A 21438-nucleotide genomic window follows, 5' to 3' on the forward strand; every position below is an offset into this window, starting at 1 on the left:
AAAAGTTGGAGGAATTATCAGCTCCTCAGATGTGGGTATACTTTAACCCCAAAAGATGTTAAATGTTTTGTTTTTTCTAGATAACTATGGCACACCTTCCCTTTCAGGAAGAATTTAAATAATTGCCATCACCATGAACACAAACCATAAAGCACATACTAATTCTACATTTACAGTCTCCTAGAAAATTAGGGAGAGTTCTAGTGCAAATCCCAAGGAACTGACAAACCTTTACAATGGGAAATCATGCAATAGCCTATAAGTAGCTGTACATAATTGTTACTTATTAGTGTTGAAGGTTCGTATGTTTCTAGCCAGTTTTGTGACTGATAACAGACAGTGAAAGCAGATATTCACAGTACCCTATTTTTGGTCTTTCAATCCTAAAAGAATGCCATTTTACCATCTTAATTATCTTTAACAGTGATATTCTCTTAAAAACGTCTCCATAGTCTATACTTCAGTATTGCAGATTTTGTCTGAGACTACACTCTGGTGTTACATGTTTTAGCAACAGTTCATTTCACCTTGATTTGCAACAAATGACCACATAAAATCATGTGGTCATTCACTGGGTAGCACTACATTCCAAAATGCATCCAGTACTCCACAACAGATGCACTGTTAGTAAATAATCCCACTTATCCAAACAAACTTGAACAAACTCACGATGTGAGCTGCTGTCAGCAACAAAACCTAAAGTTCCACTAAGATACTCCTTGAGATAACTCATCCCTTTTTAACAGTGATCTTTACTAGTAATCACTTTTCTTCTTCCATACATATTTTCTAACATTTGAACTGTTAGAATTATGTTTTTTGTAAGGTCTTAATAGCTGCAAAGACTTACTGCTGAGTAGCAAGTAGTACAGAATATTGTCACTGATGTTCAGCACCTATGGGAGGTTCTGTCACAGACTTCTTGAATGGTCTTGGACAAATCACTCACATCAGATATTGAGATACTCCAAGATTCACAAAACAGTGTCATGTCCCTTAGAGTGGAATAAGGTTAAGCAGAGAAATGTCTATCTATGTTTTTAGGTGACTCCTTTAAAGTGTTTCCTTTAAAAATCTGTGTGTTCATTTTCCTCCACTTTCAGTTTCCCAGTCTGTGTCCAGCTGACTGTTGATGTTGCAAGACTCTGGAAGTACCATACCTTGAACCAAAGGAGCATTTAAAGGTGAGGATTTACACAGGTTTTTGAACACCTTCTGCTGCTTCCATGGAGATGGTGTCAGGGCCACAGCTCCTGTAATTTGCAGTTTCTGAATGGTTAACATGATTTTCAGTCCCCATGGCAAGCAATGTCAGCTGAGAGCTTGCTTTGTTCTAATTTATGTTAAAATTGTGGAAAAATCTGCACAAATACTGCAAAAAGAGAGCTCTTAAACCTAATCAATGAAGACAGACTTAATATCTGTAGGCTCACACAAAAAAATGCTAGTCCGAAGGACATAAATGTAGCTTTACATTTATCCAAATGGAATAGGCAAAAAAACCCTCAAATAAGCAATGAATAAATTTGTTTCTAAAATATCCTTTTAGCCTGAGGAGTCCAGTAACAGGCTGTGACTGAAACAAGTACACAGCTGAGCTCATCTCCTGCAAAACTCACCAAGATTTCCTGCTGATGGTATTGTGAAACAGCTCAATTCCCACTCGAACAGAGAAGCTTGTTTAAAAGCAAAGAAAGCTTGGTGATTTATGAACTTACCCAGTACAACACATCAGTCCATCCTTCCATGGTTATACACTGGAACACAGTCAGCATTGCAAATGCAAAGTTATCAAAGTTGGTTATGCCTCCGTTTGGTCCAACCCATCCACCCTTACATTCAGTGCCATTCATGACACACTGACGGCCATTCCCTGAGAATGCACAAGGTGCTGGATCTTCTTCAACTAGTATATCTGGAAAAAGACCAAAAAATCTGAACTCTGAGTTCTCAGGTTTTCATGAGTTAACCCTTTACATGAAGAAATATCAACGCTTTTGTGAAATAAATCCAGACTACAAGCTGAGAAAGGCAATACATGAGAGCTTCAGAGCTTTTAGCTTCTCAAGACCTGGGCCTTACAACCTCAAAATAGGTTAATCAAAACAATGTATAGAAGAGCTTGAGTAATTAAGGAGTGGAAAGAAGCATAATGTAATAACACATCATTTCTTAGAAGTTCCTCATGCTGATTTTTTCTTTCCTCTTCGCTGCTGCTACTTCAATTCATGGCACTTCACACCAACACATGGACCACTCAGGGAAATGGATCTAAATCCTACACAGTCATCTTCATTACTTAGCTAATAGAAAAGCATCTTTAGCCACCAGGTTTCACTACTTCAAAGTTCTCCCACAACACACACTTCCATTTCACTATTTCACCTGGATGGAAGAACATTGTTTTCCTTCTTCACTCATTTCAGAAGAGAACTCCTTACCACAATCTGGATTTGTTCCATGTAGGTAGTCACCCTTATTTTCTTCACTACTGATATTTCAACTACACATATCAGAAATGAAAACCTATTCAGAGCATGGCCTAGTCTCTAACTAGTTTGATTTTTTTGTGACTTTGGTATTGGATTTTTTTTTTCCACTTAATGCACTGTACCTAAAATTATGAACCAGCATAAACTGGGCTTACAACAGCTTCAATGCTTTGGCCCCTACTTCTATTTCAAACTGAAATCCCACAGATTTGAAAGAAAACATCATCAAACCCTTATTTTAATCAACAGTTTAATGACTTACCTGAATCAATAAGAAAACAAGATTTGTGCATTTTTCCAATAAAAAGTTCCAATCCTATAATAGCATAGATTATGATTACAAACAATACCAAAAGGGCAATATGGAGGAGGGGGACCATGGCTTTTATAATGGAGTTCAGGACAACTTGTAAACCTAAAAAAAAAAAAAAAAAAACCAGGATATAAGATATGAACCATATTTCTATGTCTTGCTCTATCAGATTTTACATAATTACATATTATTAGAACTTAATGATACAGACATCCAGAGATAACCAGGTTTTTTTAAAACATCTACTGCCCAGAACAACAAAATGTTCCTGTAGTATAAAAATCTTCATAAGAATCTAAAACTTTGTAATTAGTTCCTCTGTTAATAAAGGTTATATCATACAAGTCAGTGCTTGAAATGTGTCACAAGAATCTGTGGGTGCTTTTATAAAGAAAGGGCATGTAGTCAGAGTGTGCCTGTAGGTCATTTTATATAACCTTTAAGAAGTTCTGTGCTAAAACAAAAACTTTGTGGCAAGTTCTGAGAAAATCTACACTCAGCCAATTGTAGAACTGTCTTTTTGCTCTGGGAGAAAAATATAGTTAACTGGGAAAACACATTTGTATTCTGAATACACTTATTCTTCCATCATTTATCCTTTTCAAAACTGCTCTATTTTCTTTTTTTCAATTAAATATTTATCCAGCTTGAATGAGTGAATCCACAGTACCAATGAGAATAAAATATGCCTCTTTTATAACTTGATAGACCTTCTCTCTGACATTTCATAGGACTGTTCTGTACCCACTGAAGTCCTTTTGCCAAAAATCAATCATTTCCATGTAATAGTCCACGATATAATAAACACAGAATTAGCTTTCTTCCTTTGAATGCCCTGGAAGGATCTGAACTGTAAGCTGTGAACCTCATATAGCCCAAAAACCTTCAATACTTAATAAAGCATTAAAAGAAAACAGGAAATATCAGAAAATACAATTGCTTTCCTTAAACAATATTGTTCTACTTTTTAAGTTTCCTAATTTATCTGTTAGCTCTGCTGAGATAAACAGAAGGCATTCATGTGCATTGGAGGGAGCAGGAAACATGAAATGTGGAACGTGCTCTGGCATACAACTTACCAACATATAAACTATTTTAGGACCACCTACGCTTTCAAATGCAGGCCTTTAGAATAAAAAAAAAAAAATTTGAATTTTATTTTCTGGTTTATTTGCATTTTAACATGTAATTTACTTTTACATAAAGCTCCTAAAAAGGAAGTGTATTCCCCTGTCTGCTTATTGAACTGTATAAGAAGATCATACATTGACTGAATTCACAATCCCTTGTTCAGCTTGAAATAGGATATCATTCATCTTGAAATTCACTTTATATATGTAGCCAGATAAAAATCTCAGCTTTATCCCATTTCACTTCTGTAGTGTCTGGAAGAAGACAGGTAAATAATCAGAGCAGTTACTTTCCTCATTGCAATGGAAATAAAGAGAGCAGAGCTTACTGGGCACTCCTGATACAAGCCGGAGAGGTCGCAATACACGAAAGGCTCTGAGGGCTTTGACATCAAAGCCACCAGGTTTGCCACCCGAGTGGCTGCCACCGTCTGTTTCTTTGGTTAATTGTTCCAATATTACACTAAATAATCTGGAAAAGGAGATGAAAGGTAAGGTCATCACTATCCATTTACCACACAGTCAAAGATGTTGCTTTGGAAATTAGTTGAACTGCAGATCATTCTGAAAAGCTGTTCAGATGTCAAATTGAGAGGTATATTTACACATTAAATCATGACAGAAAGAGCTATGAAGTGCAAGACTTTATAATCCCTCTAGAGAATGAGGATCACACAGTAGCCAAAAATTTAGCATTCAGCTTATATACACAGTTTTCTATTTTTAAATAAATGAAGCTACTTTGCCACTTTTGTTCAAACATTTTAACTTTAACATTTGGAGAATTAATCTTCCCTTTAGAAGAAGAAATAGATAATAACTAAAACCATCTGGTTTAATTTTGGTGGAATACATGAACTCCAAGTGGCACAGCAGTACAATATTCTATATACAGTCAGCAGAAACTGAATATTTTAAAAACAATTAGCGTTCACCATTTAATAACACCAAAAAGATTTGTTTCTTACACATAATACCTCTGAGGAAAAATATATTCCCAGATGGCTCATTTATTATATTGTATTTTTTCCCTGCAGAAATGAATTAGTCATTCATTAGAATAGTTTGCACTATTATAGACTTTTATTTTGCTTTCCCACTCTTAGCAGAAATTTAAAGTGATGCATGTTCTTGAAATACAAATTAATCTTAGGTTTATTTTAGTTTGGAGCTCCATTTCAGACACATGGTTTTCTAGACTCTCACTAGACTACACAAACTGTGTTATCCTTTGCACAGAGTCTGTAGTTCAATAGTTGCAGAGCTACACTTCTCCCAAAAGGATTATCAAGTTAATAGAGTTTTGTAATCGTGAGAAATGTTCCACACTTGTAAAGAATGCCGGAAATGTGCAGGGTTTTAGTTTGGTCATGAAAAGTTTTCACAACTTTGGTTAAGAACTCTGTCACGCTGGATAGTCGCTTGAAATCATATATTATTTAATGGGGTGCCTAAACTAGATTATTGAAGGCTTTACCCTGCCCCCAGTAAGCAGCTGACCCATATCAGTCAATACCCATCCCTAGTACTGCTTCATTCTGCTCCAGGGAAAAACTCAACCACAAAGACTCTAAAGATATTGCAAGGAACATCAGCAGCCCACATACTGTTATACCAAATCCAGACATTGAATATCAGGTCTGATCCAGGCCTAGAATTTAACAGAAGCATAATTGCAGGAAAACAAACCACCTCAATGATTTCAAGAGTGACTATTTATGCTCTGAAAACAGACATTATTAAAAAGGCTTCTAAATCAAGTCCTGAATTCAGAGAACCTTTCAGCCTGTCAGTTCATAGAACATTCAGAAAATTAAACAGCATAGGAAGCTGCTATGAAAGCTTTCTCTACTGGGACCTTATTTTTTCACAGAAATCAATGGAAATTAGGTGGGAGGCCATGCAGGTAAGTGGACTACTCAAAGTAATTCGTACTCTGACGGGTTACAGAGAGAAATGACAAAGAGTAGAAAGCATCACATTCACAGCTGTATCTACAGCTCTGTTATTTTATGTTGTCCAGCTGAAACCAGGACATATGTCATTCCTAAAAAGCCATTAAGGTATAAAACTATTGATCTTTATTGAAATTTACGCTCATATTCCTCTAGAGTTTACCAAAGTTTAAAGGTTTAATTAAGCTTTGATTTTAAAAATGTTTCTATATGTGTTTCCCTTTTGCTTGTAGAGATTTCTTTAGGTATAATTAAGATTAATGCATTTGGACTGCTACAGTTTCTGCTGAGAATGCAAATTTCAAGACATTCAATACAGGACATCGTGGCAGCTCTTCCAAAGCTATTGGAATACCTATTGAAATTTTACATTGAAGCTAGTCAAATAGAATCAGGTCCAGAAGTGATTCCATATCCACCTTGGGTTATATATGAAAATCAATTTTTCACTGGGCTTTTAAGTATTAATTAAATAAATGGGACTCATGCTTGCTTAATCACGTAGGTTGTGTTCTTACTGAAAGAACAAAAACATTGTTCACAGTTTTGTCAGTATGTCATGTTGTGAAAGGTCCACCTTGTCTTAAAGGCTGGTGACAACCTGCAAAATAGTTTATATTCCAAACTTGTGGGTTTGAATCAGACTTAATCTTAGTGTGATATTTTAGGCATTTGATAAGATATAGTCCTTTTTTATTCATAATTTCAACAAATCCAGTGTGAGCATTTGACCTAACTACATTTAGCCTCCAATAATGAGTGTTTTAGGAATTAGTGGAAAATTTTTTAGTTACCATGTATTTAGGACACAGCCAAAGATAGAGGTCATGTTAATTAGACTGCTCCAGGGTTACTGTAACTCTGTGGTCACTCGACAAAAGGGAAGAGGTCTATTCAAGTGCCTGCTTGGCAAGGGAACAGAGCTCGTGTGTGACAGTCTCCAACCTGCTCACCAAGCTTCCCCTTCAGGCACAGGGGCCAATCTGTTGAGAATGACCCGACCTGATGAAGGATCTATTTATACACAAATTTTAGTCCTGGACCAAAACTGCCTGCATGCCAAGAGACTGGCCCAAATACAACCTTCTCAGTAACATTTAGTATCTCATAATCAAATAGTTACAAATCAGGCTTTCTTATATTCATAGTACTTCACCAAATTTAACAATGCCTTTTACCACAAATTCCTTTACTTAGCATCTCTTTCCTTTCCTTAACGCAGTGACAACCTAAAAGCAGCACACACTCTAATTTCTGGGCCTTTTCAATTACAGGCAACTCTTGATTGGTTTCAATTTGAAAATTAAATTAGAATTGCACACTGCAAGCCAAGGTTGTGTTTGCTACAACATACAAAGTTATACATGGATAATGTTCTAGATAATTCATATTTTTAGCAAACAAAATTTACGGTACTGGTTAAACAGTTTTTTAACAATCTCAACAATATTTAGGAAACTGGTGAATATATATCTCAAGATTAATTCTCTAGATAGCTGAAGCTAGGATCTAATGAAGTAGCACAACCACTGACACGGAGTTGCTGACAAAATAATTATTTATCATAAGTAGATGCATAACATAAGTGTGAGACTCCACTCAGAACCTGCATAAGGCCCAAGCAGTCCCTTCTCTGGGCAAAAAACAAACTCTCCAAGGTTTCCTGGTAGAACAAGGTGCACAGGGGTAAAGGAAAAAAAGGCATTTTTATCATACATTCTACCCCAGGCAAGTCAAAATAATATCTGTATCTAGGGCCTGATGTGCAGCACCCAATTTTACTCAGATTTTGGGAATATCAAGGAATCACTCAGTTAATTATCTCTCCCCAGCGACTCTTCTCCACTTTGGAACATGTGTGTCCTCCAGAGGTCTCTGTGGAATAGATGAACTCCACACAATTGCAGTGAAGGGTTAAACAAATAAACAAAATAACAATGCACAGCACTTAACAGATCAACATACGGAACTACACCAGGAGTTTACCTTGAACTGCGGAAATCTCCAGCAGGACTCAGAATTCCCTGGGAATTTCTACTGTAAATTCAATGCAGTCTATAGCCACAGATAGCACTGAAAACTTTTAGGACTTTTAAAATTTTTTTTCACTCAGTTCATTCTTTTACTCCAAAGAAACAGAAATCCAGCACAGGCAAACAGACCTATACCTACACCTCCCTGTAAAGAAAACTTTTATTTGTATAATGAAAGATAAGTTACTTACCCTACTATTACTATTACAAAATCCAGTAAATTCCATCCATTTCTAACATATGCATTGGGGTGTAATAATAATCCATATGCTATAATCTTCAAAAATGTTTCAACTGTAAAAATTATCAGGAAGGCATATTCTACTTTTTCCTGTAGAAGACAAAAAAAGTACAATGAAAGACTATGAATGTAACAGCTCTTTTTTACTGTTTACAATTTGCAACAAGTGGGTACTGATCAGGACTAAGGAAATAGTACATGGTACACAGGATTTAATTGTGTAACACTTAATGACAACTGTACTGACAAGGTTATAATTATATAATTGCATGAGATTTTCTTGTTTTTACATTCTGTGAGAGGAAAAAGAAAGCTGTTTCTGCAAACATGTACATACTGTACCTTTGCTTAAGCAAACAGTCCCATCCAGGTCAATAGGACTCTGCATTCATTATAACCAGAAAACGCTGCAGAACAGAGCCCTGGAAATATCCTTGGAAGGTAAGCAGTGGTATACATACTTGCACTACTCAAAAAGTTTTAATTGTTTAATGTTTAATTTTATGCTGCCTTGCAACTTTTTAATCTTGATATGGAAGCTTACCTTGACTTATTCTCCCTTCCACATCACCAGAATTTCTTTAAAATACCCTATTATGTTTGAAGAAATTTTAAGGTACTGTACCACCACCTCATATCATTGAAGTTCCAACATCAGATTTGTTTCAATGTTTTTTTAAATTATATTAGTTTCTGCATTTTACCAAAATTCCTATTTCAGAGCTATACAGTGAATCTCTTTTCCTAGCTAACTAGATATTTTAGAAAGAAACCCCCCAAAAAATATTATTAGCATACTTGATTTGGTAAATTTGAAAAGTCACTGCTATCAAAACAGAGCAGTTAACATCTCTACTCTTTTTACCTTCAGACATGATTGTTTCATCATTTTGTACAACATTTTGTTTAGTTATCTGTTGCTACTCAAATATTACAGCCAAGAATAAAAGGCACAAAGTATGATTCATTTTTTAAACTTGTTCAGGAACACATGATGTTGCTCATTTATCACATACAAGGTTAATTACATGACTAGAACTGCTCAGTCAGGATTACAACCTTCTACTATCGTTACTCAAATAGAACACCAACGACACACACAGAAATACATTATCCCTATTTGTTATACACAAAAATACACATTCCTTAGTTGTCACACAGCTTGGCACTTTCATACACAACCAAAAGAAAAACCAAACCTTAATCATTTGCAACTTAAACAAAGATCTTGGTATTCTTACGTGTGAATCTTTAATTTGGGCAGCTAGATTTCTTTTTCTGCCAAAAAGGCCATTTAGGAGGGTTATGTACAGGATGTGATATATCCATTTATAACTCTGACAGTGGTGAGTTAACAGAGGCACAGGCTTATCAATAAACTCCTCTCCAGGTCTTTACCTGCCACAAGCAGCACCCCGGGATCACTATGGCAGGTGATTGCAAAGCAATTCTCTCTTATTGCAAGGCAAGGATTCCTGGATCTCATCTCCTGCTCAGCTCAGTCCTGTACCCCTGCCTTTTCCCCTCCTTTGAGTACACTTCATAAACACCATAGAGCTTCATCCAAGGCTTCTCAGCTACCTTACATTTTGGGTGAGATCTTCCAGCCCAGTGTAACAGATGAACATCCTCCTTCTCCTCAAACTTCCCAATCCATCTTTCAAAATTGTCCCTTCCACTTATCCATCAATTTATCACCAGTCAGTGAGGACAATTGCTGGATAACAAGAGTAAAGTGGCCTCACAGAAGAAATTTGAATGGCTTGTGCACCAAAATCCATCAGATCTCTTTGACTAGAGAGCACCACAGAGATTACAATAATATGAATTATCAGCATTCCTGAGAAACACACTCAGAAATGCTTAAATACAGGAAATCCTACCACACACATATTCCACAATAACTATTTCTGTATCCCTGCATACAAATAAATTTGCAGCTTGGTTACAGAAAGATAAATAAGGTAGGAAAACATAAGGAAGACAAAAATATTATGGTTGTCATTCGCCATGGGCAAAATATATATCAAAATCATAGTAATAAAAGTGAGACAAAACATTTAAGGTTCATATATGACAAATTCCAATAGCTTCTTTACTAAAAGGAACACAGGATCCAGGACTGGATGGGACCTTCTGAGCCAAAATGACCTCCTGGGTCCCTGTGTCCAGCACTGTTTTATAGGCAAGCATGTAACTTAACTCCATCCATGAACGTACCAATTCCATCCTGGTAAAAACCATCTTTGCTCTTCACTGCTCCCCTTCAAAAAAATGTTCCAATGGTCTACTGCTCTCTGGGCTAAACAGCAGCCCCGGTTCCAGTTACACAACTTTGTTAAGGGTCACACAGTCCTAGAGTTCATTTTAATGTGACAGTTCAAATCTGAACAACTCTGCCCTATCACTTACTATCCATCTTTGAAAAATAATATTGGTCTCATTCCTGCTTGTTTCATTTCTTTTATGGAAGCAGGAGTGTTTCCTATTTCCTAAATAGTATTGCAAACATTCCATGAGAGCCATGTGGAATGTAGGACAATCTCATTTTTAAACCCACTGGTGGGCTTAAGGCCAGTGCGTGTCACTTTGCAGATGGACCATAAGAAACCTTGACAGCTGCACCAACAGAAGCCACAGGAATCTCAGCAAGGAAAAATGGGAAGTGTTGCACTTTGGGTTAAATAACCCCACACCAATATGGGCTGAGAAAGGACCTGGAAGTGGCAGTGGGCACTAAGTTAAATATGTGCTCATTGTAAATCAGACAAATTCCATATCTTCACTGTTTCATTTTTCCTTCCTCCCTGCTTTCCTCCCTTCCATGCTCTCACACACCCTATTAATTTATTTTTAAAGCGCAACCTGTGTCTTCCACAGAGGCCAGATGAATGACTTGGCCCCATATTTTTGCCTCTGCAACCCTGATACACCTATAGGCCACACATCACCTTGTATGATAAATGTTAAATAACATTTAATTTTCATATTAATGAAAGAACTGTACAGGCAGGGTTGGTTTGTGAAAATAAAACTAAAAAAGTAAGGGATCAATTCAAAATACAGACTGAAGATTGCAGTTCTAGCAGGATATGATGCACATATTTATCTGCTCTCTTTTCTCTACGGTGGAGAAATTATATTTTGTTCAAATTAGTTGATATCTTTAAATGAATGCTTAATTTCATTCAAAATGGAAGTAGGAACACAAAAAAAAATACAACTAAACAAAATAATAAGGAAATACCTAAGAGTATGTATTGAGCGCTTGCAAAAGAAAATCTCTATTAAAAGAAACTGAGAAGGCAGGTCTGGTTCTAAGGAATTGCACAGATTAAAATAGAATTTGCACATAATTTCTAATGTCTATTATTGCATTTAGTTCTACACCACATCATAAAATTAGCAGAAAAAACTGACAGCTGTAAACTTAAAGAAGATATGAAGCACAACAATATGTCTGTGTTCTGAAGGATCTAATCCTGAGGCTGTATAGATCAATAGTTGTTTGTTCACTGATTTAATAAAGCTAGGTCATCTCTCCTCACAGGCAGCTGATTCCAGCAAGGCTGTCTCACACTTTTGTTAATGCTGCTTGAAATCTTCAAGTCTCAGCAATCTTTTCTGAATATATGATGCAACAGGACTGATAAGATAAACTGTCTTTCTGATGGAATCCATGGAGTTCCCCTTTGATATTGATCATGGGGAACAAAACAAAGGCTACCCTTACCCTATGAGTTTAGGTGGAATCATTAGAACTTCGTTTTCTCAAAAAAAAGAAAGCATTTGCTTTCTTATTTTAAGTAAATCAGCTTAGCAGAAACTCTGTTGCTCAGGAAATTTTTTTTCCCCCACCCTGGCCAGATGGTGTACATTAGTCATCATTTATTATCTTCATATTTTCAAAATCTTTGAAAGAAATATGCAAAGCTACTGTTACATGTCATAAGGTGACACACCAAAATTCTGCATTTACCTTAAGATGTTCTACAAGATACCCATTTCAAAATAGTAAGTCATTAATTTGCAAAACCTTAATCTATTATGCTAGGTAATTAAGTCTTACTATATTAAAATTTCTATTCCCTGGGCATCAGAAATGGGAATTATTTCTTAACTGAGGAGATATATTTTTGCATCCAGACTAACAAACATGCATCAGAGCAAAAACTGCTTAGCTGATAAAGTGACTCAATTCAAGCCAATTAACTAGACTGATTAACTTTCTGAAGTTTAGACATAACACAGGATCCTTTGACATTATTGATTTAGGGACCAAAAACAAAAAAATCACATACTGTTAAATAATTTGTGTGACTGATGTTTTGATAACATATATAAAGCCATTTATCTCTTTGACAATCAGCCATTCTTTCAAGTTCTGGCACTGGGAAAAGACTGTATCTATAGGACAGAAAAGTAACTTGACTTTTAAATTTCAAAGTATGATGACTTGATTTTTCACTTTGTATACCTATATTCTCCGGAAAATCATCTGTAACCTGCACCACAGTAACCACTTCAAAAATAGGAAAATAAACCTATTTATTCCCCCATGAAAAAATGTTATAGCAGTTTCCCAAAACAAAAAGTGAAACACAAATGGAATCCATACACCTGCCAAAAAGAAATCTATATACTTGCCTTCATTCCATCAACTTCAAAAGCAGAAACAAAGTGATGTACTTCCAAGATCAGACATGGAAATTACTCTCTATTTATTAGAAGAATTAGAATTTTTTATGACTCAACAATTTAGTGATAACTATTGGATTAACTGTGCCTTTAGATACATAAACAAGAAGGGCAAGTTTGAAAAGCAGATTTTAAGGAATTGTATTCTGATCAATCCAATTAAATCATGTTTCAGCATCCTCATCAGTCCTGACTCACTGGAGGGAATACAACCATTGCTCTCTACTATGGCAGATGTCTGCATTACTGTCCTTGTAAGCACAGCTTTGCTTTTGACAGTGCTCTGCAGCAACTTTGGAAAATACAATTCTGTACACAAAATGATACTCCTTTAATACAGACCTGGGCAACAGACACTGTTTCCATACTTCAAGTGTACATTTCATGAACATGAAATGAGACCCTTTTATGCTTGAATGCATTGAATACACGTAAAATCCAGGGCAAGACTGGGCAGGAATTTGGCATTAGGCCCAGAAATATCTCCAGTCTTTTGAGGGGCTTTATAGGACACCATCACATTACTGCAGATCCAGATGCTCTGATATTTAAGGCTGGTGCATCTGATGGCAAGGTTGATACTTAAAAGTCAACACCAAATGCAAACTCCATACTTTGGAGTAGAAATAAGTAGGTGTTACACAGCATGAACATTCTTACACCAGTTCTATATGAAATGAATAGGATTTCACGTTGCTAGTACCACTGCCAAGCAACAGATCTCACTCACAATACTTTTACTGTTTTCAAAGAGGACACAAAATCCTTTCATCTTTTTTGAACTGAGGATTCACAATCCTGTCACAATTAACAACAGTTCCACCCTCCAGATCTCAAGCAGGCATTTGTGTTTGCAGGAACAGAACGTGCAATAAGAACACTTCAAATACTGAGCACAGCAAAGGAACAAAATGGATGTGCAAGCTATACACTGAGGTGTAATTAAAATTAACTGCAATTAAGTTTCTTTTTATCAATGTAGTCTGAAGGAGCATTTGAATAACTTACATCACTGAAATAGTATCTCAATCTTCAAAGACAGTTTTAGTTTTACTTTCATCTGACAGGTTCTGGCAGCTAGAGGTAGATGAATAAGCAGGGCATATTTAACACTGATTATTTTTTTCATTATTTCCTGCAATCACTTCCTCTAAATGCACTGCAGGCCTGCATTTCATCTCTGAGTGTGATTGCTTCTCATATTCTTAATCATGTATTTTGCACTTACATTGTAACACAACAATGGAGATATAAACACCTCTGTTCTGTAAATAAGCACTTGTAGAGAGAGAAAAATATGTTCAAATTACAATTTTTCATACAGATTACAGGCACCTGTGTGGATCCACACTGGTTTTATTCACGTAAAAGTTCTATTAATATACACTAAGTAAGTATTTTCTGTTCATAATATTAAATAGAAAAAAATCCAACTTTTTGTCTGGCTTTTTCCTGTGTTAGATTTAGGCAGAGCTCTGCTCTGGGACAGGTAATGCAGACTTTGCTGAGCAACAGCTGGGGAAAACAACAGACATCCACTCTGAGTGTACATTATTAAATCCTCTACTGGCACAGACAACCCTCCTGGCTTCACATTGTTTTGAAGAAACGAGGCAAATGGTGTGATTTTGAAAATTTGATCATAAATAACTAAAAGCATAACTGAACTCCTACAAATTGACCATCTACTAAAAAATTATTGAGAAAGGGACAATGAACCAATCACTTGGCAATGACTGCATTCTTGCAAGGTGTGAAAGGCAGGTTGTAGAAATGCAAGCAGGCAGTGACACGTGAGCCTCAGTCCTAAATCTTGTCGAAGACTGAGCACAGTATTGCAAAGAATTACACAAGTGAAAGCAGGCCAACTAAGCAACAAAGAATGTAACTGGAACAAAACTAATTCACTTGGGCATCTTTCTGTCCCCATCTAACTGATGATATTCAGGAAAACAAGACCAGCACAATAAGTAGAAGAAAATATTTGTGTATACTGGCACATGGTCTCATTGTTTTCCTCACATAGTTGAATAGAAGCAGTGTCAAGTGATGAATTAAACCTGCATCTAGTAATAAAACAGTATTAATGTTAAATATATTTGGATACTTGATATCAATTTTATTTATTTATAAGACAGCAGGCTTTGGCCAGAAACCAGGGTATGAGAATATTAGTAGGTCTCAGATACCTTAGTGAACATATTCAAATTCTGAGAATTTAAAAATCAAGATAATTTTGTAATCCTTTATGAATTCACTCTGACCATGCAGAAACCCACGAGTAAAAAACAGCCAGGAACACTGACAGTATTAAATCCTCTATTGAATTTATTTTTCTTTTACATATATTTTGCAGCTAGGAAAACTTTCCAATGTTACAAGACTGGCAACAAGTCCACTTTTTGTGTGGGAAGTGTTTTGTAGATAGAGACTTCCCAGAACATTGAAAGATAAACAACAAAGAAAAAACAAAACAAAAGAAAACAAAAACAAAACAAAAAAAAAAAAAACACAACTCCAAAAGCCAAAATAAATTATTTTTCCTTAAAAGCATTTCACTATGAAACAGATGAAAAAAATAATCTGCTCTAATAATACTCGTGTGTGAGCTCTTCCTGGTTTTTTGCTAATCGTATTTCAAAAACATATATTGAGACCACTTATATGTTTCTTAAAATGCTCTCATAAAAACTTATCTACTCTGATGATGCTGTGATAGCCTGGATTTAAGCCTACCCACTCCCCATGTCCATTTTTCCCCTGGTTTTCCAACCAGAGTACTTCCTTGTTTGACACAATTCTGAAATGTACAGGAGTGGCTCTGCCACCAGCTATGGTCACTCTGTGCTCAGCTTTTCTGTAGGTGAGCTTGCCAAAGCAAAAGTCTGTCCCAACAGATCGACAATGCTCCGAGTCGCTCTGAAGGAATATGGCATCCCAAATGAAAAGAAAGGGAGAAGACCAAACACAGGTAAGGTTTTTGTAGGTTAACTATTCATTCACAGCTCTATAACAATCCAGTGCTGTGTTTTAAGAATGTCGAGGGCTTTTTGTACAAAAAAAACAAAACAAAACAAAAAAACAACAAAACATTAAATCAATATGGAGAACAGATTGGGTCTGTGGTTCTGTTCTGCACTGATAGTGTCAGCCAGGAAACAGAACAATGACATTCCTTGAGTAGGTGTTTTTTTCCCTAGATTTATTCATCTGGTTGAAAAATCTAATTTCCACTTTCACTACAAAAGAACTGGACAAAACTGATAGAATAATTTCATCACGATGCTTTACTCATTAATCTGTCAGATATATGACTCCATCAGCTCTTTGCTTTTGTCAGTTTAAGAACTACAGAATGATTTGTTAAGAATATACCCAATGGGACAGCTTGTTTTTCTAAATATCTTTAGTAGGGTCGAAACTTGCATTATATAAGGATTAATAGTTTAGTTTGGTGGAGTTTGGGTTGGGTTGGTTTTATTTGTTTGGTTTGGGGTTTTCTTGGTTGGTTGGTTTTTATTGCAGTGGAAAAGGTTTAAGAAATGCCCATGAATAAGGCTTTCAAAAACTCAAACTTACTACCCCATGTCCTGGTCTGACCTTGAGATGAACACAAAGGGAGGACATGGTTAGGCCTATTACTTCATTGGAATTTTTCTAATCATCTTTCTCAAGTTTCAAATGGAAGAGCCCCAGACCAGTGTTCAAACTGGAAGCTATGTCCTACACTTATGGTCTACTATTGCCCCTTGCCAACCAGCAGGATCAAGAATATCTTCTTCAACCCTCTGCTTTTGGAGAGCAGCCAACTTTCATGACCAGGATTGGGTATCTGTATCAGGACTGGCTACAGAATCAAAATACTATTAAAAAGAAATTCAAGGGCTTTAAAATGTACCAGAGAATGTGAATCCCTTACATTCATATAACAATGTTAAGACATTTCATCAGAAAAAACTACGTTTAGTTCTTTTTTTTAATACATCCCAACATCAGATCAGCACTGGAATTTCATACATAAGACACTGAATGCAGTACATGATGTGGATATGATGATTCTATACTGAGAGGAAGGCATGATTGGTAAAAAAGTTCCAGTGTGAAATACCTAATGCCTTTCTGAGAACTATGTGCTACATGCTCTATTACCTCTTCACAATTCTTTTCTTTTACAAAGAATTTCTTAACTCCTTGGATACAGTTTCATTCACTTTATATATTTGTTAACAGTTAAAACAAAGTATTGCACTAAAAACCACTCAAACAAATCTAGAAAGACTGCATTATTTATGAACACACAACCTGCCAGAGGACTAGAAATCATAAACTACAGAGATGTCAACAGCAATGTTGCTGATGAAATACATTTCCAGCTAAAGGAGAAGGCAGGATAGAATACTCCTGGTATACACTGCTCAGAACAACAACGTAAGGAACCAAAAAAATGCATTTATCCAAACTGACAGAAGAGTGGTCTACAGTAGCCATGAAAATGTTAAAGCACAACTTAATCTTTGACTGTTTCAGTTTGCTGAACAACTTCTCCCTCATGGTTTTTTTCTCCTGTGGTAGTTTTTGAGCCAAATGGCTGAGGTGTCTATTTAATAAAAATTTTATTGAACAGTCAAAAATCAAATAATGCACTAATAAAAGACTTTTTTTGAAAGAATCTCATAGAAAATTCCAGATACGTGAAATATAATGTGTCTGTAGAAATCAGTATTTCCCTGCAGCAGTAAAATGAAGGAAGATTCCCATTTTGTGTATCCACTAAGTATTTGGATAACTATGGAAGACCTCTATAGTTCTTTCAACTTGAACACGAGGCTAAATGAACATAGAAACATTCTCATCACGTGTCTGAGGGCTAGATTGCTCTGGCTGTTCCATAACAAAGAAAATGCAGATGTGTAGAGAAAATACAAGGGAATACAAGGAAAAACATGCTCTTTTGCCATGACAGTGTTCAATTGGAGCCCTTTGCTCCACTGCAAACATAGAGCTCATGGACAAGAAATATTAGAAGGCGGAATAGCTCTCTATAAATACAGAGGAGCTGCAAGAAAAATTCCAAAAATAGCACAGCTAAACCAACAATTTGTATCCAGTCTACAAACAAGACCCATTATATATCTGCTTTAATTTCAGCAGTGCTCAGGTACAACACTGATCCACTCTTATGAAAATTCATCAAAAATTCAAACACATTTAGCTGGTTTCTAGTAACAGCACCACCATGAAGCTTTCCTGTTTTCTTCACTCTAACCATGGTAGGAAAGTGTTCAAACCAACACTAAATATACCAATATTGAAATAAAGGAACCCATGGAATACTACTAACATACACTGCTAAGGTATCAGGAAAACTTACCACAGTAGAAACAACTGAAATACCTGAATAAAGTTGAAAATATTTTTGTTCATTTCCTCTGATCTTCAGATCAAACCTAGTGATAAAAATCTTCAACTTCTGATAGAAAGGAAAATATGAGTCTGTCTGCCCTAAAGCCAGATTTCTTGCTTCTTATGGATGAATCAGTTTTCCCTCTATCTTGTGGAATGTTGCCAACATTATTTAAGGTCCCTCCAGTGCCTGCTACAATTACAATTCTAGATTCTGCAAATGCTTCTAAGTGCATCCTTGTAATCACTAAGTTACAATGCAAAATCATTTTCTTCCTTTCATTCCCTTACCATTTGGAATCCCAGGAGATGTATTTAGGTTTTGAATGTCTTATTTCATTTTCCGCTTCTCCACACAGAACACTTGATCAAGAAGATTATTTTGTTATTATTCCCATCTGAACTGCATCTAAGCCTGTTTTAATTTATTTCCATATCTGGAATATCAGTTTTGATGTCCAGAGAACTCACTGTCCACATTATTATATTCCTAAGTGCTCTGTCACTGTTTCAAGTTCAGTTCAATTATCACCGTAAGACAGTTTGAGTACACCAACACCTGCTTTTTCTCCACCTATATATCAGCTTTCCAGCTGATATAGAACGTCATAGTCCCTGTTACTTTTCTTCCATCTATTCAGTGGAATAGCCCCCAAAGCTTATTTACAAACAGTGTTCTTCAAAGTAATTACATGAAACAAGAATTATTACCTACCTCCCTTTTGGAAAAATTAGGCTTTTTCCCCTAAAGAACCACAGTCTCTACTACTCTCAGGTAGGCAAGAAAAAAAAAAAAATTATTTTGATCAGATAAAAATCCCAGAGACCAAGAGCCACAAACAATTTTTTTTTCTCTCAGCTATATGTACAGAATTTAAAAACCATGCATTTACTGAAGGTCACAGAGTCATCAGGGTTGGAAGAGACCTTCAAGATTATCTGGTTCAAATATCAACCCACCACCACCATAATCACCCCTGAGCCATATCCCCACGTGCCACATCCAGATGCCTCTTGAACCCTTCCAGAGATGGTGGCTCCGCCACCTCCATGAGCAGCCTGTTCCAAAGCCTAACCACTATTTCAGGGAATTTTTTTTCCAGTATCTAATCTGAACCTTCCCTGACACAATTAAATGGCCATTTCCTCTTGTCCTTTCTCTTGAGATATGGTAGAGGACAACAATCTCTTCTAAGGGAGTTGTAGAGAGTGATAAGGGCCCCTGAGCCTCCTTTTCTCCAGACTAAACCTCAGCTGCTCCTTGTAGGATTTTCCAGACCCTTCCCCAGCTTCACTACCCTTCTCTGGACACACTTCAACACCTCAATCTCCTTTTGAAATGAGGGGCCCAAAACTGAACACAGGATTCAAGGTAATCTGGTTGCCTAAGTAAAGATATTTCACAGCCACAAGAGCTGAACTGAAAAGTCTATTAGTCTCCCACTGTTTCGGTGATTTGAAGACAGCTCTAAAAATTATTTGATTCTATTTCAGTGAGTGTAACTAAAATACACACCTTTGTACCTTAATGGCCTGGGAGTTGCTGACATATGGAAGCCAGTTTATATTGCATATTGGTTTTTAAAATGCCCACCGATACATTTACAAATATTTTCACAATCCACTATTACACATTGAATGGCCAGTAAAAATATTGGCAAAATGGAGGTCTGAAAATTAGTCCTTAACATGGGAGGAAGACTAACAGGAATTTACACTCCACAGCCTAAATTCAGAATCACTTTGGACTCAGCAACCACCATTTTTTGTTTCCTTTTTCAAACTGATTATTCGATGTCACAAGTTTTCTACTCCGATTCCAACACCAGTGCCTCGAATCTGAAAAGAGGGTCTTCATTCTCTGCAGAAAAAAATGCCCAATACTCTGCAAATCAGCTCCTCAAAGTGCAACAAAATGCTTTAATTAAAGCTATTTCCTTTGCTTAGTGCTATTTCTAATTTATGATTTGCCAAAGGCACTGTTTTACTCGTGTTTCGACGGAATACTTAGCACAGCGTGAAATAGATGGCATCTCCTCTGTAGCAAAAGTGAAAGGTTGACTTCTGCCCTGGGCATCTTTTATTTTTTGTGAAAGCTTAGAGGTAGAAACTGAAGCATGATAATTGAACCTTGAAGGAAAAAGTAGTGACATTATAAGAACTGCTTCTGTCAAGTGATAAATATCCTGTGCTACAATATATTTAATTTGTATGAATAAATTCATAATGTTAATAAAGATTAGAAGGTAGTTATGCCATACAAAATGGGACATGTTGGACATGCTGACAGTTAGTAGACCCCACCGATCATTCCAAGTAAAGGTACAGTTACTATATGAAAATAAAAAGGATAATTCATCTAATCTCTTTTTTTAAATAAATGTAAATGCAGAATTATTATACACAGCATATTAAAAAGGTGGTTTTCATATTCTCCAGCACCCAAGGCATAAACCTGAAAGTGCCAGTGGAAATAACAAATGATGTAATAGAAGTGTGTAAAACCTGAGGCAATAATACTTCGCAGTCAGAACCCAGTGGCTCTGCTCAAGTGACACACACATTTGCACTCAGAAGTTTTGCCTTTTTTTTCCTTTGGTTAAAGCTATCACAGCAGCATTCTCCTAGTGAGGTGTGTCAGAACTAATGTAGCTGAATGTAGTTCACTGTAATTGAAAGTAATTCATGCTGTCACATTTACTGTAATGAGAGGTCACATCTCCAGGGCCATAAACGTTGTTCACATTAATCGTAACTGACACCTTCCTCCTCCTTCAGGGAAATTCAGCCATATTACATGGCTTAGTTCACATCCTTTTTAAGCATATGAACTTTTTTATGTTTGGCTGGTTTTGTGGTTTGTTTTGGGTTTATTGGTTTTTTAAGCTAAAAACAGGCAAAAATACCAGCAACAAATTCTGCCTTGTGCATGGTGATAAAGTCATCTCTCAGAAAAGTATGTAACAATAATTATAATTACCCCAATCTCCAAAAATCCTACAGATTACTAAAAATTATGACCTAAAATCTGGGTATTCTGGAAACAAAAGCAGTTCTTAAATTATAAATACATATAGGCCATATTCCAAAAGAACAAGTAAAATACAACACACACTGTAATGACCCCCTAAACTATATGCATCAATTTCTTATTAATATTTACATATATTAAG

The 21438-nt window shown here is 36.1% G+C and overlaps 1 protein-coding gene across 16 annotated transcripts in view; it reads right to left on the reverse strand.

Annotated features, from left to right (window-relative positions):
* The window catches only part of CACNA1D (calcium voltage-gated channel subunit alpha1 D), a 172003-nt gene that overhangs the window by 101154 nt on the left and 49411 nt on the right, over nt 1-21438 (reverse strand). For all 16 annotated transcript variants that reach the window (XM_048315149.1, XM_048315152.1, XM_048315146.1 and 13 more), the window contains exons 4-7: nt 8115-8254; nt 4265-4407; nt 2755-2907; nt 1719-1915 (exon numbers count right to left, since the gene is read on the reverse strand). In XM_048315149.1, coding sequence (XP_048171106.1) covers nt 1719-1915; nt 2755-2907; nt 4265-4407; nt 8115-8254 — 633 coding nt within the window. The remainder of the gene's footprint in view (nt 1-1718; nt 1916-2754; nt 2908-4264; nt 4408-8114; nt 8255-21438) is intronic.

Source organism: Corvus hawaiiensis, chromosome 11 (genome assembly GCF_020740725.1).
Source record: "Corvus hawaiiensis isolate bCorHaw1 chromosome 11, bCorHaw1.pri.cur, whole genome shotgun sequence".
NCBI classification, from domain to species: domain Eukaryota; kingdom Metazoa; phylum Chordata; class Aves; order Passeriformes; family Corvidae; genus Corvus; species Corvus hawaiiensis.